This window comes from Haliaeetus albicilla, chromosome 1 (genome assembly GCF_947461875.1).
Source record: "Haliaeetus albicilla chromosome 1, bHalAlb1.1, whole genome shotgun sequence".
In the NCBI taxonomy this organism is placed as follows: Eukaryota; Metazoa; Chordata; class Aves; order Accipitriformes; family Accipitridae; genus Haliaeetus; species Haliaeetus albicilla.
The window spans coordinates 55,840,636-55,859,545 of NC_091483.1; the positions used below are offsets into that span (position 1 = coordinate 55,840,636).

The window sequence follows — 18,910 nt, forward strand, 5'->3', positions numbered from 1 at the left end:
AGAGAAAAAGTATTGGTCAAATGCAGTGCTCCTGCCAGTTCTTGATATCTTTGAATCCTACTGATGAGAGATCATGTTTTAAGCTACAAAGTAAAAACTCTTTGCAGCCTGTGATCTGTGGAATTTTATTCAGGATTGTCAGCAACTGGGAGAATGGGTCTCTGCTAAATTTAGATAGCTTTTTTTATTTATACATAAATAAACATATAAAAATAGAAATAAATTTACATGTAGATAAATATGTGTATACTTATATATATGAGGTTATATTGTATATAAATAAAATATATAATATGTGCAAATATGTTTAGATATATTTTTATATATTTATAGCTATAAAAGAAAATAGTTATTTCCCGAATGTGTTTATAAAAATGAATATATGTGAAAGCTTCATTCTGGAATGTTAAAATGGCAACAGCTTCTTACAGGATTTATGTCTCCTTTTTCTAGAGCCTGTCCCACTTGGTCAATACAGATCACTTTCAAATACAATGTTTTCTACTGGAGTTTTCAGGAGAGTTATTTATTTTGTTTTCTAGTATGGTGATGAAGTGGCTTGGTCAGAGATAGAAAATGTCTGGACTACTTTGGCAGACAGCTGGCCAAAGAATCTGAAAATAATTTTGCACTTCTTGATCAGTATCTGTGGAGTGAACAGTGAACCCAGCCTTTTGCCTTACGTGAGTATGCGATATGTCTCTCCTTAGCGCTATTGATATTCTAAAATCTAGTTGTGTGTCTAGCAGCAAAGATGACCAAACAAAAAATGTGAGGTTGGATTTCTAGTATCAAAATCTATAGCCCCATATTTTGTGACCACTAAATACTACGAACAAATCCAGTTCTTTTGTTTGAGTTACTTTGGACATCTGTGTTGAAATTTCAGTATCGGTTTCAGTTAAACCCAGCATTCATGGAATGGGTTTGAGAAAGGAAATAAACCAGAAGGGATATCACACCTTAAAGATAGCTGAGGCTTTCTTAAGACAACTCACTGAATATTGGCATTTACTCAGGGTGGTAAGTTTGAAACAGTCCACTATCTGTTTCATCAGTTATGAGTTGTCAGAATTCAGGATATACTAGGTGGGCCGTAGACCTTATTTAGTGAGTAAATCATAAAAAATGGAAAAGACTTATTAAAATATCCACATCTGTCTTAGCATTTTTTTGTTCCTTTATCATAAAAAGGAAACTTAAGAGTTTGATGCTAAATTTAGATTAATTTTATTAGGAGTATATACTGAACAACTCCTTTCCATCATAAAATGCAAATCTACTGCAGCAGTTGGTTTCTGTTTGTTAGGAAGAATTAAGATTGTTCCGTAAGTAATATTTTCATTAGAAAATTATTATAGGTTTTGCTAATAGTAGAAAAAAAATGGATATGAAGTAAACAATCAGGACCTATAATATTAAGTTCTTACTAAGGACAGCTTAAGTTCTTCATTGATTGGCAGTCATTTTCATTGCAAATCAGGAAATCTAGTTTAATGTTGTAGCCCAAAATCTTTGCGTGTAGGGTTTGAACAAGGTGACAAAGTAATCCCACAAATCAAATGCCCTGGATCACTTGCTTACTGTACATCTTTGAGTTCTCTCTAAAGAATGGAAATAAATCACTGAGGAGTAGTGTCTCAAGAAAATGTCAGAAAAAAAAAAAAAGAACTTACTGATGTCTACAGTAATCACTGACTAGCACCCATCTGCTGCTGCTTATCAGTGACCAGGATTCTTTTGCTGAAGTAAGACGTAGTGGAGAATCCTTAACTACTATATGCTTAATAAAATATTGCTATAGTTATGTGTTTATTCTTATCAGAGTATATAAAGGCCTCGAGCATTTTGGGAATTAAATGTTTTTTCCTATGCTATAATTTAGGATAGTCCTAAAAAGCAGACAGATAATATAGTAAAATAAAGCACCTGTCACACCATGTAGGGACAGTGTGATTATTCTCACGTGACCAAGTATTAAAACACACACACACACACACACACACACACCCCCCAAGTCCCCCTCAAAACTAATTTTATTTTTTTGTCAAAGCATATGTGAGAGCACTGCAGAATAGCTTGAGGAAAAATATGATACCTGCTGGAAAAGAACAGAACACAACTATGAAGTATTGAAAAGAAATTATATCAGAATACATTTGCTCCATTGTTGATCTCAGGTGTTGCTAAAACCTTAGTAAGAAAATTGTTTACTTCTTAAATAACTGTCATTGAACTCAGAAGACTTACTTTCTTACTCTTATGTTTCTGGTGCTTGCTGCTCTTGAAAGCAATGAAAGCGGTTTTTCGTTTGCCTTTAGAACTAGAGTAAGGATCCTCGCTTGCAGGGCAGGTAGATACTGATTCTAACAAATCACTGTATTCAAATCTCTTATTTTCCTTTTTTTTAAATCAAGTCACTGCAATAAGAATTTTATTTATGTACATACTATTTTACATACATATACTTTTTTTTCATGGCAGGTAAAGAAAGTTATTGTTTATTTGGGTAGAGATAAAACAATGCAACTACTAGAAGAGCTGGTGAGTGAACTTCAGCTTACAGATCCTGTCAGTTCAGGAGTCACCCATATGGATAATCCACCATATTACCGCATTACTTCGAGTTACAAAATCCCCTCTGTCACTTCAGGTGAGAATTTCTTAACTTAAACTTTTATTATTGTCAATGATAACTATGCTATTATCAGTTATAATATTGGAGTGCATGTGTAAATATTCAATTGGAGTACAATGTTCTGTTTCTAAAAATAAATTAAGGTACAAAGTTTGCTTTACAAGATCTGCAGTTTTTTGGTGCACCCAGAGTTCTTACTAAAGAACATCAGATAGGTTCACAAGGAACAGGTTTGTATTAACATATGTGTTAGACTTTGTCTGTGTTCAGATCTTACACTGTTTACCCTCACTATATCACTTTTAAGTCAGTTCAGTCAAACAACTGGGAAAATTTATCTAATTTTAAATCCATGTAAGTTGTTATATTTCAAGTTCTGTTATAGACACAGGCTGTATCTGTAGGAATTTATTCAAGAGGATTTAAGTACACTTACTTAGAAGAATTTATTTAGACATAATTAACAATTAACAATAGATCAATCATCAAAAAAAACCGCACCGAAAATACAGAAAGTGTCTACCTCATGCTTCAATCCAAGAACATGCTGAAAAATGTGGGGAAAAGCTATGTGCTTTTGGTGAAGCATCTTTCAAAGTAAGCCACAAAAGACATGGATGGTAGGGTATCTAAGCAAGGACTTAGCTTTTGCGCTGCAAAGCTGTCAATGTTACGAAGCAGCCTGGACCTATCACATAGGGACTATCTGGATCACAAGGTGGGTGCATTGGCACTTGTTCATGAAAGTGTTTAAAAAGTATGAAAAAAAAATTATGGGGCTCTTGCATTTAAGTGTAATTGAGAGTAGCAAAATTTGTGGGGAGAGTGCCGAAGTATTTCTGACTGTGGTAAACTATTCAGTGTGATGCTTGCAAGTTTCTCTTAAAAAGAAATTGATAGAAGCTTCACTGCAGGCTGTTAGGTTTTAATCCCTAATCTGTTTGTGGTTTGAATTAACTGCATACCGAAGTCCAACTACATTTTATGGATTACTATAAGGTATAGCATACAGGAAAGAAAGAAATGGGTCTCTTGATTGTGCTTCAAAAACAAGCCTTTCTACTTAATTTACATTGAAGACTCAGAGATTCCTGGAATGGATTCTTCTGATTTTTTCCAGTTAGCGAAATTATGGTAGCAGCTCAGAATCTTTTAGTCTGAACAAAAATTTTTTCTTGGATGTGAGTAATTTCTGTGGCTCAGTTTGTATTTGTGCCAGCTGCTGTAGTGTAAACCTGGTTAGGGCTCTTGGCATGGACAAGTAAATAAGGGTCATCATGTAGTGCTTAAGACTGCTTTTCTTTTCTGTTGACCAATCTTTTTCTTTATCCATAATTCACAGGTACCACTTCTAGTAGCAATACAATGGTAGCTCCCACAGATGGCAACCCTGACAGTAAACATGTAAAAGACAATAGTGAAGAGAAGTAAGTATCTCCTCAAAAAACAGTTATTAGTTGAATTACAGGAATTCCTTCTAGGTACTATAAATGTGTGCATCTCAATGGCTCTAGGTATGTCTACGTTGCAGGAAATACCTGACTGTAAGTTTTGTAAGTTTTAAGCAACAGAACTGGAATACTATTTGGGATTAACAGTAGCAGCCTCAATTGTAATTCGAACTCGAAAAGCTGTAGAGGAAACTGAATAAATAAAGGGACTAATCCAGGTCAGGCTTTGTATTGCTATAGCTATGTTGTTATTGATGCCCAAATTAGCTACTATTACACCGGACTGTATATGTTTACATAAGAGAAATTATACTGCAGATACATCAAGGGCAAATGTTATTAGTTTAGTAATGTAGTCAATTCACCAATTGGTTTCCTAGCTCGCTAGAAATCAACAGTGCCCCTGTGTTGAAAGCTGGTTTCTTCTCCCATTTAGGGTATTTGGATGCCTGGTATCTGTGGCAAGATCCCTTCCAGCTAGCTTTAAAACAGATACCTCCCTCCTTAATTCTTGAGCTTCTTAAGAACAATCCTTTGGAGAAATTTGCCAGACAGTGGTACCAGTGTGAGGGTGGTGGAAAGCAAACAGCTGACATAGACTTAGTCAGGGTGTGGACTCGGAGCTCGACAGTAGCTGACTGTGGGCATGCTCTCATTTTGTGTTAAATATGAGATAGCTAATCTCAATGTGAAAAGGGAAGAGGGATTCTATGATTAGCATGAGAAAAAGTGTGCACAGAAAAAAGTGCACACGTGCTGTTATGGTAGAGTAGCTACTATGCAGTAAATTCACAAACCAGTTTATTTTGTGACGACTTGTGTGAAAGCGGTAGTAATTCTATTTCCAACATAATTTCCCAGCTGGACTCTTTTTTCCTTCCCTAGGATAATTATGTCAATATAGTTAGATTAGTAAATGTATTGATAGAGACAACCCCAATACTTCAATGAAATGGCGGGGGGGGGGGGGGGGGGGGGGCGGGGAGGCTGTGCGACAATAAATCACAGAAGACTGTGGAATCTGAGGTGTCATTCCGAATTCAGCCTAGCAAGGCACAGACAAGTATTTGGCTGCTATGGGCGCTGGAGCTGAAGGAACTTGTAAAGTAATGAAGGCAGTTTTGAAAGTCTCTGCAAGTTTTGGCACATGCTGTAGGGCTGTCTAACACCACCCCAGGGTATATGCTTTTTGATAAGATATACCATGTACATCTTGGACTTGCCAGGAGGAGAGAGTGTTAGCAAATTATGTAGAAACAGCTTGGAAATTGTGCTTTTGGCACTCCTATTTCTCTGATTTCTTTATAGTTTATCAGATTAGCGCGGTGGGATCTTGGACTCTGTGTGTGTGTATATATATGTCTGTGCCAGATCAAATAGGGTTTTCATTATTTTGCTCAAGAGTGAGAATAACTTAATGTATAATGGTAACAAATATTTTAATGTACTTAAATAAAATGATCTAACAGAAATATAATTTATAGTGGATTATATCCTTGAATCCCCCTTATCTAGCATTGCTACAAGAGGTGTGTCTTATACAGCTGAGAAGCTTTGGCGTCATATTGATTGTCCTTGTAAGATGAAATATTTTTGCATAACACTTAGTTTTGCTGCAATATTGAGAGATGCTTATTAATTTTTGTCACAGAATGTCAGTTACTAGTGCTGCTTTATTTGTTCCTACAGTTATGTACATCTAGACGTCTACAGTGGGTTGAACAGTAACTTAAACCGCCAGCACCACAGACTAGAATCTCGCTACAGCAGCAGCTCTGGAGGATCATATGAAGAGGAAAAAAGTAATATTTTTATTTCATAATATTCCTATGGTTAGAAACCAAAATTTCACAAGTTTTGCTGAAGGTTCTGGAATGTGAGGAAATAGGCATCATCAGTGTTTTTTGCATGAACTTATTAAAAAATACGGGTCTTTTACATTCCTTGGTCTTAGTACTGCTATTGAAGTGTAGTATCCATTTGATTACAATAGAACGTGCAAGGAAGATGACACACTTTCTTTCCTTCCCTTGTCCTCTGGAATGAGTTGTGAACGTCTTCCCAAATGAAGCAGTTTTACTTTGTATTTTCTTTGCCAGTACCAACACCAAAGATAAATAGATGGTTAGACAGAAGAAACAGGAGAGAGATTAACAGGAGGAACATGACATGAATGAGGAAAAAAATGACAGAAAAAAAGTTAAATAGAAAATTAGAAGTAATTGTGCTTTTAAATGATAGCACTCCTTGACCTGTTTAAAAAGAAAAGGCTACAAAACTTGCTGAGAAGCCATAGCAAAGGAAAATACAGCAGGGAAAAGGATCTTGTTGTATACCTCTAATTTTCAAGCTTGTTTTGAAAATGTGTTTTGGGTTATTTTTTGTGATCTATGGTCTCTTTTTTCTGAGGTGCAGAGGTAAGGAAAAAGAGATAGATATTTCTCCTGAAGCTCCATGTACTTTTGGAGACTTTTCTTAACAGAGGCTTATTAACTGTAGCTACTTTTGTACCAGTTCCTAAGATATAAAATCATCATGACAATGCTAGGGAAAGCTAAACAGTTCATGTAATCAGGCAAAAATGAGGACAGTGGTCAAGACAGTAAATGATGGTTACATTAGTGGGTTCTGTATGCTTTGTTAGAGTACTCATTTGACTGAAACTCGTTTCAGCTAACAAGCTGTTGGTAATTAAAATTACTTTGTACTTTAACCGTGCATGGGATTATCAGATATATTTTGGTCTGATCCAGCTCATTATAGTGCTCCCACAGACTGTCTTAGGTTTCACTCAATTTTTTATTGACAGTTGATCTTGCTAGGAGGTGTCTGGGTATGGTACAGCACATGATACAGTACTGCCTTTTCCTTACCTTTCTTGTGCTACTGAAAAACAGGATGTACATTTCTGCATTTTGAGCATTACATGTCAGTATGGAACCTAGTGTGTCCCATGCTGTATCGAAGCAACAGTCTCCCTTAGGATCTGCTTACGCACTCCTTAATGACTGATTCTTTGCAGACCATAAAGGTTGGAGTGAATATGTGGTTTGCATTGCCTCTTTCAAGAAAGAGGAACATAATGTCCTCTACAGATCTTGTTGTAAGGGCCGGGCATACTGATGCAGATCTGCTAAACTTTGGGTCAGTGTCAGGTTGGTGGACCTTCTGGGCAGCCAGTGTGTTTATTACTGCTTGGATGGGTGATGTCCAGTATCATAGTTGTGGTCATTTTCATCTTTGTTTGCTATTTGTGATAGCAACACAGAGTATCCTGAAGCAGATGATGATTCACATACTCCATCAGTAACAAGTTTGTCACTTCCAGTCAAGAAGGTGATAATGAGCTGATACACGTGTGAACTTCTGAAACTTTTGCAGCTATACTTCCAAAAGGACAACTGGTAGAATCACTGAAACACTGAACTGTTGAGGCAGTCTCCTTACTTGTTTGTAGCTTTTACTGATGTTCTGAAGTCCAAGACATCTCATTTAAAAACAGAAAAATATTTTGGATGTGTAACAGTATACTCTCACACCAAATAGCTGATGTGTTTCTTTCACTTTTGAAGCTTTCTTAATCAAAACCTAAATGTCTTTCTGTGTTTTCTTGACAAATTTGCTGATTTACTGAGCAGTGACTTTTGTCAAGGAGTGGGATTAGGCTATGCTGGTGTAAAGTGGCAAGTTCTGAGTTGCCCCATATATCAGGCTGGCATTATCTGACATGTATAACTGGTGGATTTTTGCTAGCGAGACCTATAAAGAGGTGCTCTTGAGAAATACTTCCTTAGCCTATAATGAAATGAAGCTCTTCAAAATTAGTTCAGTACAATCTTGGGACCCAGCCTTAACTTCCTATCTGACATGAGGTATGAAATTCAAGGAAATTATATTAGATCACTTTGCCTTTTTTTCCTTATGTGCATCCATGTTCCCTATGTGCATCCATCGTTTTTATGAACCTATTCAACAAAATCTTACTCTGTTATATGTGTAGCTTCTGTAGAATCATCCTTATCCTAAAAGAAATAACGATTTTTTTTATTTTTTTTTTTTCTAACTGTGCCCAACTACTGCTGTTTATGGCTGGTTCCCCCTCCTGGATCTCAGCTTTTTAAGAATTCAAAAATATTTCTTTAGAAGACTATATAATACAGAAATGTGTTACATATATATTTCTCTGGTTTAATTATCTGTTGTGTTAGGTGATTCAATGCCTCTGTATTCAAACTGGCGTTTGAAAGTGATGGAGCACAATCAAGGAGAGCCTCTACCTTTTCCACCTACTGGAGGTTGCTGGTCACCATTGGTGGATTACTTGCCTGAAACTTCTCCTCCGGGCATGTCTCTTCACAGGTAACTGTTTTAACAGTGCTGATGGCAATTCATTACATTTTAATTAGTGTTGCACAAATATAGTAATTTAAAGATAGCAGATTAAAGACAGTAAATAGTGCATTCATTTGCTGCAGTTTTACTCACAAGTCTAGCAGTTTAAGATTTCTCAGCCTTTTAATTTGGAGGACTAAAGTTTTTCTGTCTTCATTATGAGCATTCATCTTTTCCCGTGTAATACAACTTTGTGGATTTTTATAGACCTAAGAAAGAATACTGGTTAGTAGCATATTAAGCTCTTTGCAGCTCTTTATAAAGTTCATGTTACATTCTTCTAACAAATTGGTTTTTTGTTTTTAGATGCAATATAGCAGTGATCCTTTTGACTGACTTGATAGTTGACCACAGCGTAAAGGTGGAATGGGGAGGATACTTGCATCTTTTGCTTCATGCAATTTTTATAGGTAATTCAATTCTTACAGAAATATGTCTAGTAACTTCAGAACTGTAGCTATTTATGTAGCTGTTCTTTTCCACATTTAAATTAACATTTGCCACGGTACTGAAATCTCATTAATTTGTTAATATTTACAATATTTTAAAAAATTCAACTAAATATCTTTCAGCTTGATTAATATGAATATAATTAAGAGGTTTTTAAAGTTGTTTGAAGGCAGTTTCTGTTGGAGCATCTTTTACTTCTTTCTCCTTGTAGAAGACACAGTAAAATTCAAATTTTTTCTTTGTTTCTTTGTGTAGTAATTTTCATACAGAGCACAGATTAAGTTCTTACTGCTGTGTGAGAAACAAGAGGATATATTAAAGTTTGTTAAACTGTATGCTTTTGTTTTTGTATTGAAACACTGAAGAAACATTGTCTAGTGAACTATGTATCTATTATTTGGTAAAGTATAACAGACCAGTTTGAATACTGCTGGGTTTTTAATAATTTAATTCAGCATGTCCTTTGAATGTAATAAAGCTTTTCCATTTTCCTTTTGTGTTAGGTTTTGACCACTGTCACCCTGAAGTCTACGAGCATTGTAAACAGCTGCTTTTGCATCTACTGATTGTGATGGGATCTGGCAGCAACGTCCAGTCTGTTGCTTCTGTCCTACTCAGAAACAGAGAGTTCAATGAGTCCAGGGTGCTTACTGTCAAGCAAACTACCCATTTAGATTATACTTTCACAGGTATGCTTTAGATTTATTAAGTGTTGCTTGTTAAAATGACAAGGAAAGTTATCTTTTCTTCCAGGCATTATTAAAATTTCTGTTATTTGTAATATTTTCCTGAGTCCTTAGCATTAAAATGTATTTCTTCAGATTTTAATTAAGTCAAAGTGAATATGGTTCACATTAGCACTTTGTGCTCAGTCATTGGAGTAGGGAGTACAGTTGAATGATTAAATAGTAGTGAAAACCACAGAGCACGCTCTGTGTTTTGGATCTGTAATACAGCAGGTTTTATGATGCCTTTGAAAGTAAAAACCAAGAAGATACATCTCTTACTTGTTTGCAGCAACTTTAAATTTCTGACTTTTGTCAGCTGTAACTGCGTTGTTCAATAGGCTATGAGAATACTCTTTCGAGATATGACCTTTTAATGTTCACCTTAACATTACAATATTGTAATTATGCAGGAAACTATATATTTTCTATGTATCTCTTTATGAAAGGAATATTTTGATGGTGTGAGCCTATTGTAGTTTCTGAAGAAATGTGAAATAGTTCGGTTTTTTGAAACCTAGTATTTCATATTATTTCAGTAGGTGGCAGCATATTGCTGTACAATGGGTTGGTCCTGTTTTAGTCACATCAGAAGTGGTTTTGTCACTAACCAAAAATACTTGTCTGTTTTGTGAATTTGATATTCATTGCAATGAGAAATTAAAAAGTGGGCATAGTGGAAGAATTCTTTTATGTAAACCTATTTGCAGAAGTTTACCAGTGCACCTATATGGTGACCTATACACTATTCCTGGTGATTTAAGATAAGGTGATTACAGGCATGCATGCCTGGCACAAGGTCAGACAAGCTGATGTTAAAATTTATTTGAACCAGCTAATATGCCAGTCCAAACCCTGTGGCCCTGTAGAGTGAAAATTTGTGGTGGATGTCAGCGAGTCTCAAGCTTATGTACAATTATTACAGTCAAAGGTTCGCGTCCCACTTTTCCTTGCCAGTTTACTTTCTCCCAGCAACTCGTAGATAGATAGAGGCATAATGTGAGGAGTTACTGCAGTTGTATTTTTATTGCCATGTGATTCTTTACATGGAGAGAAAAATCTTATAGCAGCAAGATTAAGCTAACTTCAGAGAAACTTTGTGCAGCAAGAAGGGCTCTGCTTAGAGTCAATTCGCTAGCTAATACTTAGTGTTCGCTTATTTAAAGTGCTGTCAGTTACACCGGGACTGAGTTTTAACAACAACAAAAGATTATCTGCACAGTGTTAGGAAGTAATTTATATCATTTGTCTCCACTTATTAAGACGAGATGCTTCAGAAACCACTAAGCTGTCATATTACCAATATAAAATCAAACATAATACAGTGGTTTTGAAAAAGGATCTAGCAGTTGCTTATTAAGGGTCCAGTCATGTGAAGATTTTGCATATATCAGACTTGTTGATTTCATTGAAATTATTGCATCCATTAAATTATTCTCATTATGTTTGCTAATGTATTGATTTTTTGAGGACTGTTTTTTCTTTTTATATATTTAATATTAACTGTCAGCTTAAGAGCGCATAATCATCTTGTTTCTTATTTCAGCAGGTGTTCATGATTTTATACCTGATTACCAGCCCTCCCCAATGACAGACTCAGGGCTTAGTTCAAGTTCTACCTCTTCTAGCATCAGTTTAGGAAATACAAGTGCTGCCATTTCTCATCTGCACACCACAATCCTCAATGAGGTTGATATTTCAGTAGAGCAGGATGAAAAAGTGAAAACTCTCATAGAATTTATTACCTCAAGGTAAGATTTCAATTTTCATTTTTGTTGAGACATGTATTTTGTGGAAATATGGCAAAAGCCTTACTGTTTGGCATCACGTTGTCTGATTGTTGTCTCTGTTTTATCAGCAGTAAGAGATAGTTTAATCCTGAAGTGTTTTTAAATGATACAGCCTATGAACAACTCTAACTTTCCAACAATTACAGAGAATTTTGGCCACCCTTTTGTGTCCTGAGTGTTTAAAAATCTTTTGCCATGTTCTACACAGGTCTGTTATCTTTGCTTGCCACACAGTTTATAAAATTCCCTTTTCCCTCTAAAGGTTTAGGGCTGGAATACATAAAGATAATTAGGGAGCTGCAAGATTTGTGTGGAGTTTATGGATTACCTAGTAGTAGAGAGCTGGCTATTCAAAAACCAGGAATTTGTGGCAAAGAACACCTGTAAAACCATCAACACTTGGGCAGTTTGTTTGATGGTTTATATAAAGCTTTCAAGATTGTGTAAATCTGAAATCCTGCCTGTTTCTGAAAGCTTTTGATTACTTATGCTTTACATCAGCCTAAACTTACCATAGTGTGGTGTATTGATGGGAAGAAAATGGGAAGAAAGGAGATTGTTTTAAGAAGTGTATACTGGCATTAGTTGTACAGGTTCTTTATTAGATAACTAAGTATTATTGAACAGAGAACATCTTTTCCTAAACTTAGGCTGTTACTTCAGTTGGATCTGATATATTGCTTTTCACCTTGTCTTAACTTTTTGTATATTGTTGTATAATATTGGGCAGTTGTCAAATTTCTTTCCATTTGTGTCTGCAGTTCTACATGGTTTCTTTTATGTGGTAATTAGTAGATTCTTTTGCAGCTAACCTTAAGGTTAAAATAACATTTAAATAATATTAATGACAAAGCCTATGTTTTATGTTCTGTTTACTCTATTTTTGTGTTTTTAGGAAAAGAGGCCCACTTTGGAATCATGAAGATGTTTCGGCCAAGAACCCTAATATAAAGAGTGCTGAACAGTTAACTGTGTTTTTAAAGCATGTAGTATCTATATTTAAACAGTCTAGCTCAGGTATGTTAGAAAATGGTTGATGCATGATAGAATGTCCAAGTCTGCAAAGTAAATGAATTTTTCTGAATGCCTGTAAATTTACGGGTTATCTATAAAATCACTCTAGGTGATTGCTTACTGCTTCTAAATAATAGATTTTTCTTTTGTATTGCACACTTCAGTTTCTATTAAGACAGATTTAAATATAATCTTTTAGGAATGAGATAAAATATCTTATTAATTTATTGTGGACACTTAATATTCAAATCACAAATGTTTTATTCTCTACAAGTCTCTCCAGTGTTAAGTATTATGGAATACAAGTTTATATGCCTGGAAAGATTTTAGAGAGTAATACTCCTTGAGAAAAATGTAGAAGATGAGAGTATTTTAAAGTTAGGAATGACTTTGGCAATTTACTCTTCATTAAATTCAAGTGGTTTTGTTTTTCATAAAGCATTGTGTTGCTTGAGTACTTACTTGCTTTTATAGGAGGATTTCAATTGGAACACCGTCTCAGTGAAGTTGCTTTGCAAACTGCGCTGTCGTGCTCCTCTCGACATTATGCTGGGAGGTCATTTCAGATTTTCAGGGCTCTGAAGCAGCCTCTTACTGCATCTACACTTTCTGACGTTCTCTCCAGACTAGTAGAAACTGTTGGAGATGCAGGAGAAGAAGCTCAGGTATTTGAAATTTTTCCCCCACTTTCTTAGAAAGCTAAGTCTGCCTAAATGACATAACTTGCATTATTATTTTAATGATAGTAAAATTTAAAAGCATTTTTTATTCAGTTGCTTTTTCTTTTTAAATAAAGATATTTCAAATATCAAACCAGTTTTAATCGTGACACTTTCTGAATTTTCACGTAATTAAATGGTGAAAAGATGAGCTGTGCACATGCTCTTCTACAGCAATAGGAACTTTCAGAGTTTGATACATCTGTTTCCTGAAAACACTTTGTCTTTCATAGTTAGAGAATCCTGAGATCAGCCATATAAAAAATAATTTGTTTTCTTTTATTAAGAACTTAACCTGATAAAGTGTTAACAACCATCAACTTAATGTCATTGTACATCTAAAGAAGTGGATCTCATGTTTTAATATTGCAAAATGAAAGTCTAAATGACTCCATCCTTAAGTCCATCCTTAAAAATAATGCAAACCAGAATAAATTCTGTGAATATTTGGAAATAAATTGAAGTTTTTCCCTGTCTTGAAGCTATATGGCTAATTTGAGCTCTCTCATCAGAATTATGTTCTAATTAAAGCATGAAATAATAATTTAGTTACTGATACTGATTTTATATATTTGTATCACTACTCAGTAGATTTTCTGTGATCTTCCTTGTGCATGTTGCATAATTTATAATGACCTGTGGCTTTCCCCAGGGTTTTGTCATAGAACTGCTTCTGACCTTAGAGTCTGCTATTGATACGTTGGCTGAAACCATGAAGCATTATGATCTGCTTTCTGCCCTTTCTCAGTAAGTTCTTTTATTAGTCAAGCTACATTACACATTTTTATACATTTGAATTATTAAAGATCCGTATTACAAATGTAATTAAATAATTTCATGTTGTCTTTGCAGAATAGTTGTATCCTTATAGCAAAATTGCCTGCTCTTTTATTTATTTATCATTCTGCTTCAAGCAAAACTCCTAAGAATCTAGATTTTCTGAAAAGGATCTCTGCTGCCTTTCCAACTTACCCTCTTGGGTCCAATTTAAAAAAAAAAAAGGTGTTCCTTATGGCTCAATTCTGAAATGTCATCAGTTCTTCTGGAGCCTCTTAAAAATAAAGGCACTGAGTACATTTAGAACTTTTTTTTTAATCAGGCCCTACTGACCTTGATTAATAGTGTAATTTTTAGGGGGTCTTATTTTTTTCCCCATATATATAATGAAGGTAATGGCACCAATCTTTAAAAGATAATTTTAAATAATTTAAGGTTCACAGATGAAAACTGCTGTACTGCTATAAATACTTTTATTCCAGTGTTAATAGAGAAGAAATTTCTTCAGTTACAGCAACTGCTAGTCTGTCTTAGGCCTCAGATGATTTGTCCATAGATGAGAGAAGTGTAATTGAACAGCCTGAGTCATCTGTGTGTCTCATTACAGTCTGAGTGGTTAGCTCAATGACTTTGTAGCAAACTTAAAAAAATCCCTAAATTTACAGACATCTTTATTTGTTTGACTTCTTGGCAAAGTTTTTGAAAATGTTGAGATTTCTAGGAATATATTCCTTTCTCAGCATCAGAACTGGAAGATGTTGGTTTCTCTAGGTCAGATACTTCAGACAAATATAAGGTAATAAGTAAATAATTTCATTTATTAATCAATTCATTTTTCTACCTTTATCACGTGTATAGGGAAGTTGGAATGCTAGATCTTCATTTACAGATAATCTCCTGTATGCTATAGGCTAATTTTTCAGATTTTACCAAATTGTTATGTAATTATTTTGGTATTCTGGGATTCTACGGTCTTGTCCTTATGCCGGAAGGATATTTTAGTAGTGTATATATAGAAATCCTGTATTTTCATGTATTATAATACTCTTCCAGTGATGAAGCGGAGTATTCACTGTGTATGTATACATGTGATTAGCATAATATCTTTTTCCTTTCTTCTCTTTTTCTAAACTGTATGTTATTGAAGTATTTTGCATGGAATAATATGTAATACTGATTTTTATTTTAGAACCTCGTATCATGATTCTGTAATGGGAAACAAGTATGCAGCTAATAGGAAAAGCACTGGACAGATAAATCTAAGCACAAGTCCCATTAATAGTGGCAGTTGTTTGGGGTACTACAGCAATACCAGGAGTAATTCTCTGAGACTGAATTTAATCACTGAGCGGAGAGGTGACCGTCGACGGAGCAACACACTGGATATAATGGATGGAAGGATAAATCATGGTGGAAGTTTGGCCAGGACTAGAAGCCTTTCCTCCCTGAGAGAGGGAGGGATGTATGATGTGCAGCCCACTACTGACCCTGTCAACTTGATGGCCACCATATTTTGGATTGCAGCTTCGTTGCTAGAGTCAGATTATGAGTATGAATACCTTTTGGCTCTCAAGCTACTCAACAAGCTGCTTATTCACTTGCCTCTGGATAAATCAGAGAGTCGGGAAAAGATAGAAAAGGTGCAGAATAAACTGAAATGGAATAACTTTCCAGGCCTTCAGCAGCTTTTCCTAAAAGGCTTTACTTCAGCATCTACACAAGAAATGACAGTACATCTCCTCAGTAAACTCATCACAATTTCCAGGCATGCTTTGGTGGATCCTTCTCAGTTAGCAGGTATCTTTAGTAAATGTATGTGTTATGAAAAAATATTTTTTCATCAAATTATGTGTAAGCAAAATCTGTAGTAATTATGCATTTGCCTTAAACCCGTTCCATTAAATGCTTTTGGCAGTTGTCGATGTTACACTGTTAGATAGTGGGAATACATTACACACTATGATTATCTGCTAAGAAATACTGCACATAAACTTCATGTATTGACTATTAACTTACTTTCAACTTGCTTACAAGTGAGTTTTAAAAGCACATGTATTATTTTTCATGATCTTGTGCTAACTAGCTCAATTAGTACCATTTCAAACATTTGCACATTTTAGAAACAATATGACTGTACTGCCTCAAGCAAAACTATCATGAAACTGGATAGCTTAATTGGTCTGGTGATGATTTTGTTTTCATCTTACACATATTTATACCTAAGACAGACACATTTATGTACATTCTACATACATACACACTTAGGTACATGTACGCATATATATAATTTATATATCTGTGTGAATGTATGTGTCATGCTATAAGGGTTCTTAAATACCAGATAACTCCACATTAAATTAAGTTTTATTAAAAATCTTTAGGGCTCATGTAACTGTGTTTATGTATGTGTTTAGGATTTCCCCTAAACATCTTGTGCCTACTTCCTCATCTGATCCAACATTTTGATAACCCAACTCAGTTTTGTAAAGAAACAGCTGACAGGATAGCAAAGGTATGTAAAATGATGCCTGGAGAAGTATCCAGGAGTTTATACCAGCATTGGTTCTGTATTTTTCTGCTCCCTTATGTAATAGTTCTAGGTGATAATAATAGTAATATAGAACTAACTATAAAAGTTCCTATTTTAAAGATGTGATCTAGTCCCAATTTATATAGTTGGACCTCATATCGACCCCCAAGTTTCCCTTTGTCAATGAAAAAACACATTTAGCTTATTCTATAACATTTAGATGTAAAGAACAAATTTCATTATTAATGATACCAGTTACTTTTCTTACTTCTCTGATTTTTCAGTTTCTCATTTTAAACGTAAGCTTAATCAATTTTTAAGCACACTTCCTAATTCACTTATGAGAAGGAAGTGATCCCTACCTTTCGGAATGGTAGGTAGAGAAGAAAAGCTAGTATGTTCTTACTATTACTTGTACGCACTGATTAACCTTGGAATGTTTTTGAACTGTAGCATCTGTTAAATCAGTGCATGGTACACACCAACAATCTCAAGCCAGGCTGGTGGTATGCTGGCCTGACAGTCTGCATTTTAAGGAATAATGCGGAAAAGGGAGGAAGAAAGTGCTGTCTGTCACAGGAGATGCAGTCATAGCCCTCTGGCTGCCCAACTGTGATACGTATATCACTTAAGGAGTACATGCCTGATGCAAATCCAGAAATTACTGCCGTCCCTTAAATACTTGCACTACTAGCTAGGAACACTAGTTGAGGTAAGTTTGGTATGAGTTGTAGATAAACTTGGAGCATGGATGCCACAGTACCAAAATTTAACAGAAACTCTAGGTGTTGCTTGTGTGATTAGTTCAATTTCAGTTATTAGAAAATAGAGTGAAATCTGGGAAAAGTGCATAATGACTTCTCAATGCTTGGGTTAAAAATTTGTCATTTCTAGTATAATTAAATATGCTTTTTGCTTTTCAGGTTTGTGCAGAGGAGAAATCACCAACTCTTGCCAATCTGGCTCATATGATGAGTTTATACAGTACACACAGTTACTCCAGAGACTGTTCTAACTGGATTAATGTAGTGTGTAGATATTTGCATGACTCTTTCTCAGATGCCACATTTAACCTCGTAACGTATCTTGCAGAGGTAAATTCTTAATAAAAGTGTATCTCATGTTGACGGTCTGTGATCAACATTACATTTACTTATTGCCAATTCCTTATTTTTCATGGTTCTGAATATTGGGGGGGGGCACATCTTCCATAATGGGACAATAATATAAAAATGTTCTAGGATATAGAAAAGGGATGACTACTGCCATTTTTTGAGTGCAGCAATTTAAATGTACCTTGAAACTATAATCCCTCTAAGGAAAGATCCCTTTTTATGATAGTAGTGTTTCGTAGTAGATATTTATATTCTGTGCTACATGAATAAAATGTGCACACTGTCTTGGCTTTACCAAAATATACTTAGGGCAAATTTTAAGAGACCTTTTTTCATCCAAGTACACATTTAAAGATGTCCTTATCACAACTTAAAAAAATAATGTCAAAGTTTAATTGTAAGTATTGCATAGTATATAATTAAAGATAATTTAAATTATAGAATTCAGTGTATGATTCTGCCAGGCATTCATACAGGAAAACTGTTATTACCTTTAAAAAAAGTACCTCGTGTGAAAATCTTGTAGAGCTTGTCCTTGAAGTATATCCCTTCAAACTGTGTACAAATATTTAAAAAAATATTTTCGGTTCTCATTAATTACTTTATATGTACTTATTTTGTTCGTAAGATTGTGTTTACCAGCTTTCTTTTAAGGCATAGATGTAATTGTTTTTCATACAGCTTTGAGATTTTGAATTTGTATGAACAGTTCTATTTAGTGCTTTAGATTTGTCCTAACAAATGTGTCAAAATTAAGGGAAAAAACTGAATTAGGACAGAAAACATTGTTCTATTGCATTACAAATGCTAAATGCTAAAACAAAGTTTTGAAAAACAGGAAGTGGTACACATAAGTTTCTTGAAGGGGAAGATAAATATATATGGAAGTTAGCTATATTTTAATGTTTGTTTTCACTTTTTGCTACCATTAAAGGCCCTAATTAAACTCTGTATTTTAAAAACCTTTTTTTTTAGCTGTTAGAGAAAGGGTTATCCAGTATGCAACAGTCCTTACTGCAGATCATTTACAGTCTTCTGAGTCATATAGACCTATCCACAGCACCAGTGAAGCAGTTTAATTTGGAAATCATAAAAGTTATTGGTAAATATGTTCAGGTAGGTACTCTGAAAAACTATAAAAGCCTTTCTGCTTATTATCAAAGTGGTAGTGAAATTACACTTGATTTGGGGGGGAGGTTAATTTGTTTCAGATATAAAAATAGTTCTTCAAAGTCAGATTCTGAGGTATTTTATTTTTTTCCAATGTACTTAATTCACTATATGCTTATGTATTTGTGCAATTTGATTT

General features: G+C 34.8%; 1 protein-coding gene across 6 annotated transcripts in view; it reads left to right on the forward strand.

Moving 5' to 3' along the window:
• Positions 1–18,910, forward strand: part of FRYL (FRY like transcription coactivator) — a 147,336-nt gene that overhangs the window by 93,584 nt on the left and 34,842 nt on the right. For 5 of the 6 annotated variants that reach the window (XM_069790553.1, XM_069790537.1, XM_069790545.1 and 2 more), the window contains 15 exons: positions 543–683; positions 2,485–2,653; positions 3,981–4,065; positions 5,779–5,891; positions 8,298–8,448; positions 8,788–8,891; positions 9,435–9,620; positions 11,203–11,407; positions 12,342–12,463; positions 12,935–13,125; positions 13,832–13,926; positions 15,146–15,753; positions 16,371–16,468; positions 17,410–17,580; positions 18,577–18,717. In XM_069790553.1, coding sequence (XP_069646654.1) covers positions 543–683; positions 2,485–2,653; positions 3,981–4,065; positions 5,779–5,891; positions 8,298–8,448; positions 8,788–8,891; positions 9,435–9,620; positions 11,203–11,407; positions 12,342–12,463; positions 12,935–13,125; positions 13,832–13,926; positions 15,146–15,753; positions 16,371–16,468; positions 17,410–17,580; positions 18,577–18,717 — 2,580 coding nt within the window. The remainder of the gene's footprint in view (positions 1–542; positions 684–2,484; positions 2,654–3,980; positions 4,066–5,778; positions 5,892–8,297; positions 8,449–8,787; positions 8,892–9,434; positions 9,621–11,202; positions 11,408–12,341; positions 12,464–12,934; positions 13,126–13,831; positions 13,927–15,145; positions 15,754–16,370; positions 16,469–17,409; positions 17,581–18,576; positions 18,718–18,910) is intronic. The other variant, XM_069790581.1, reaches the window with a different exon arrangement.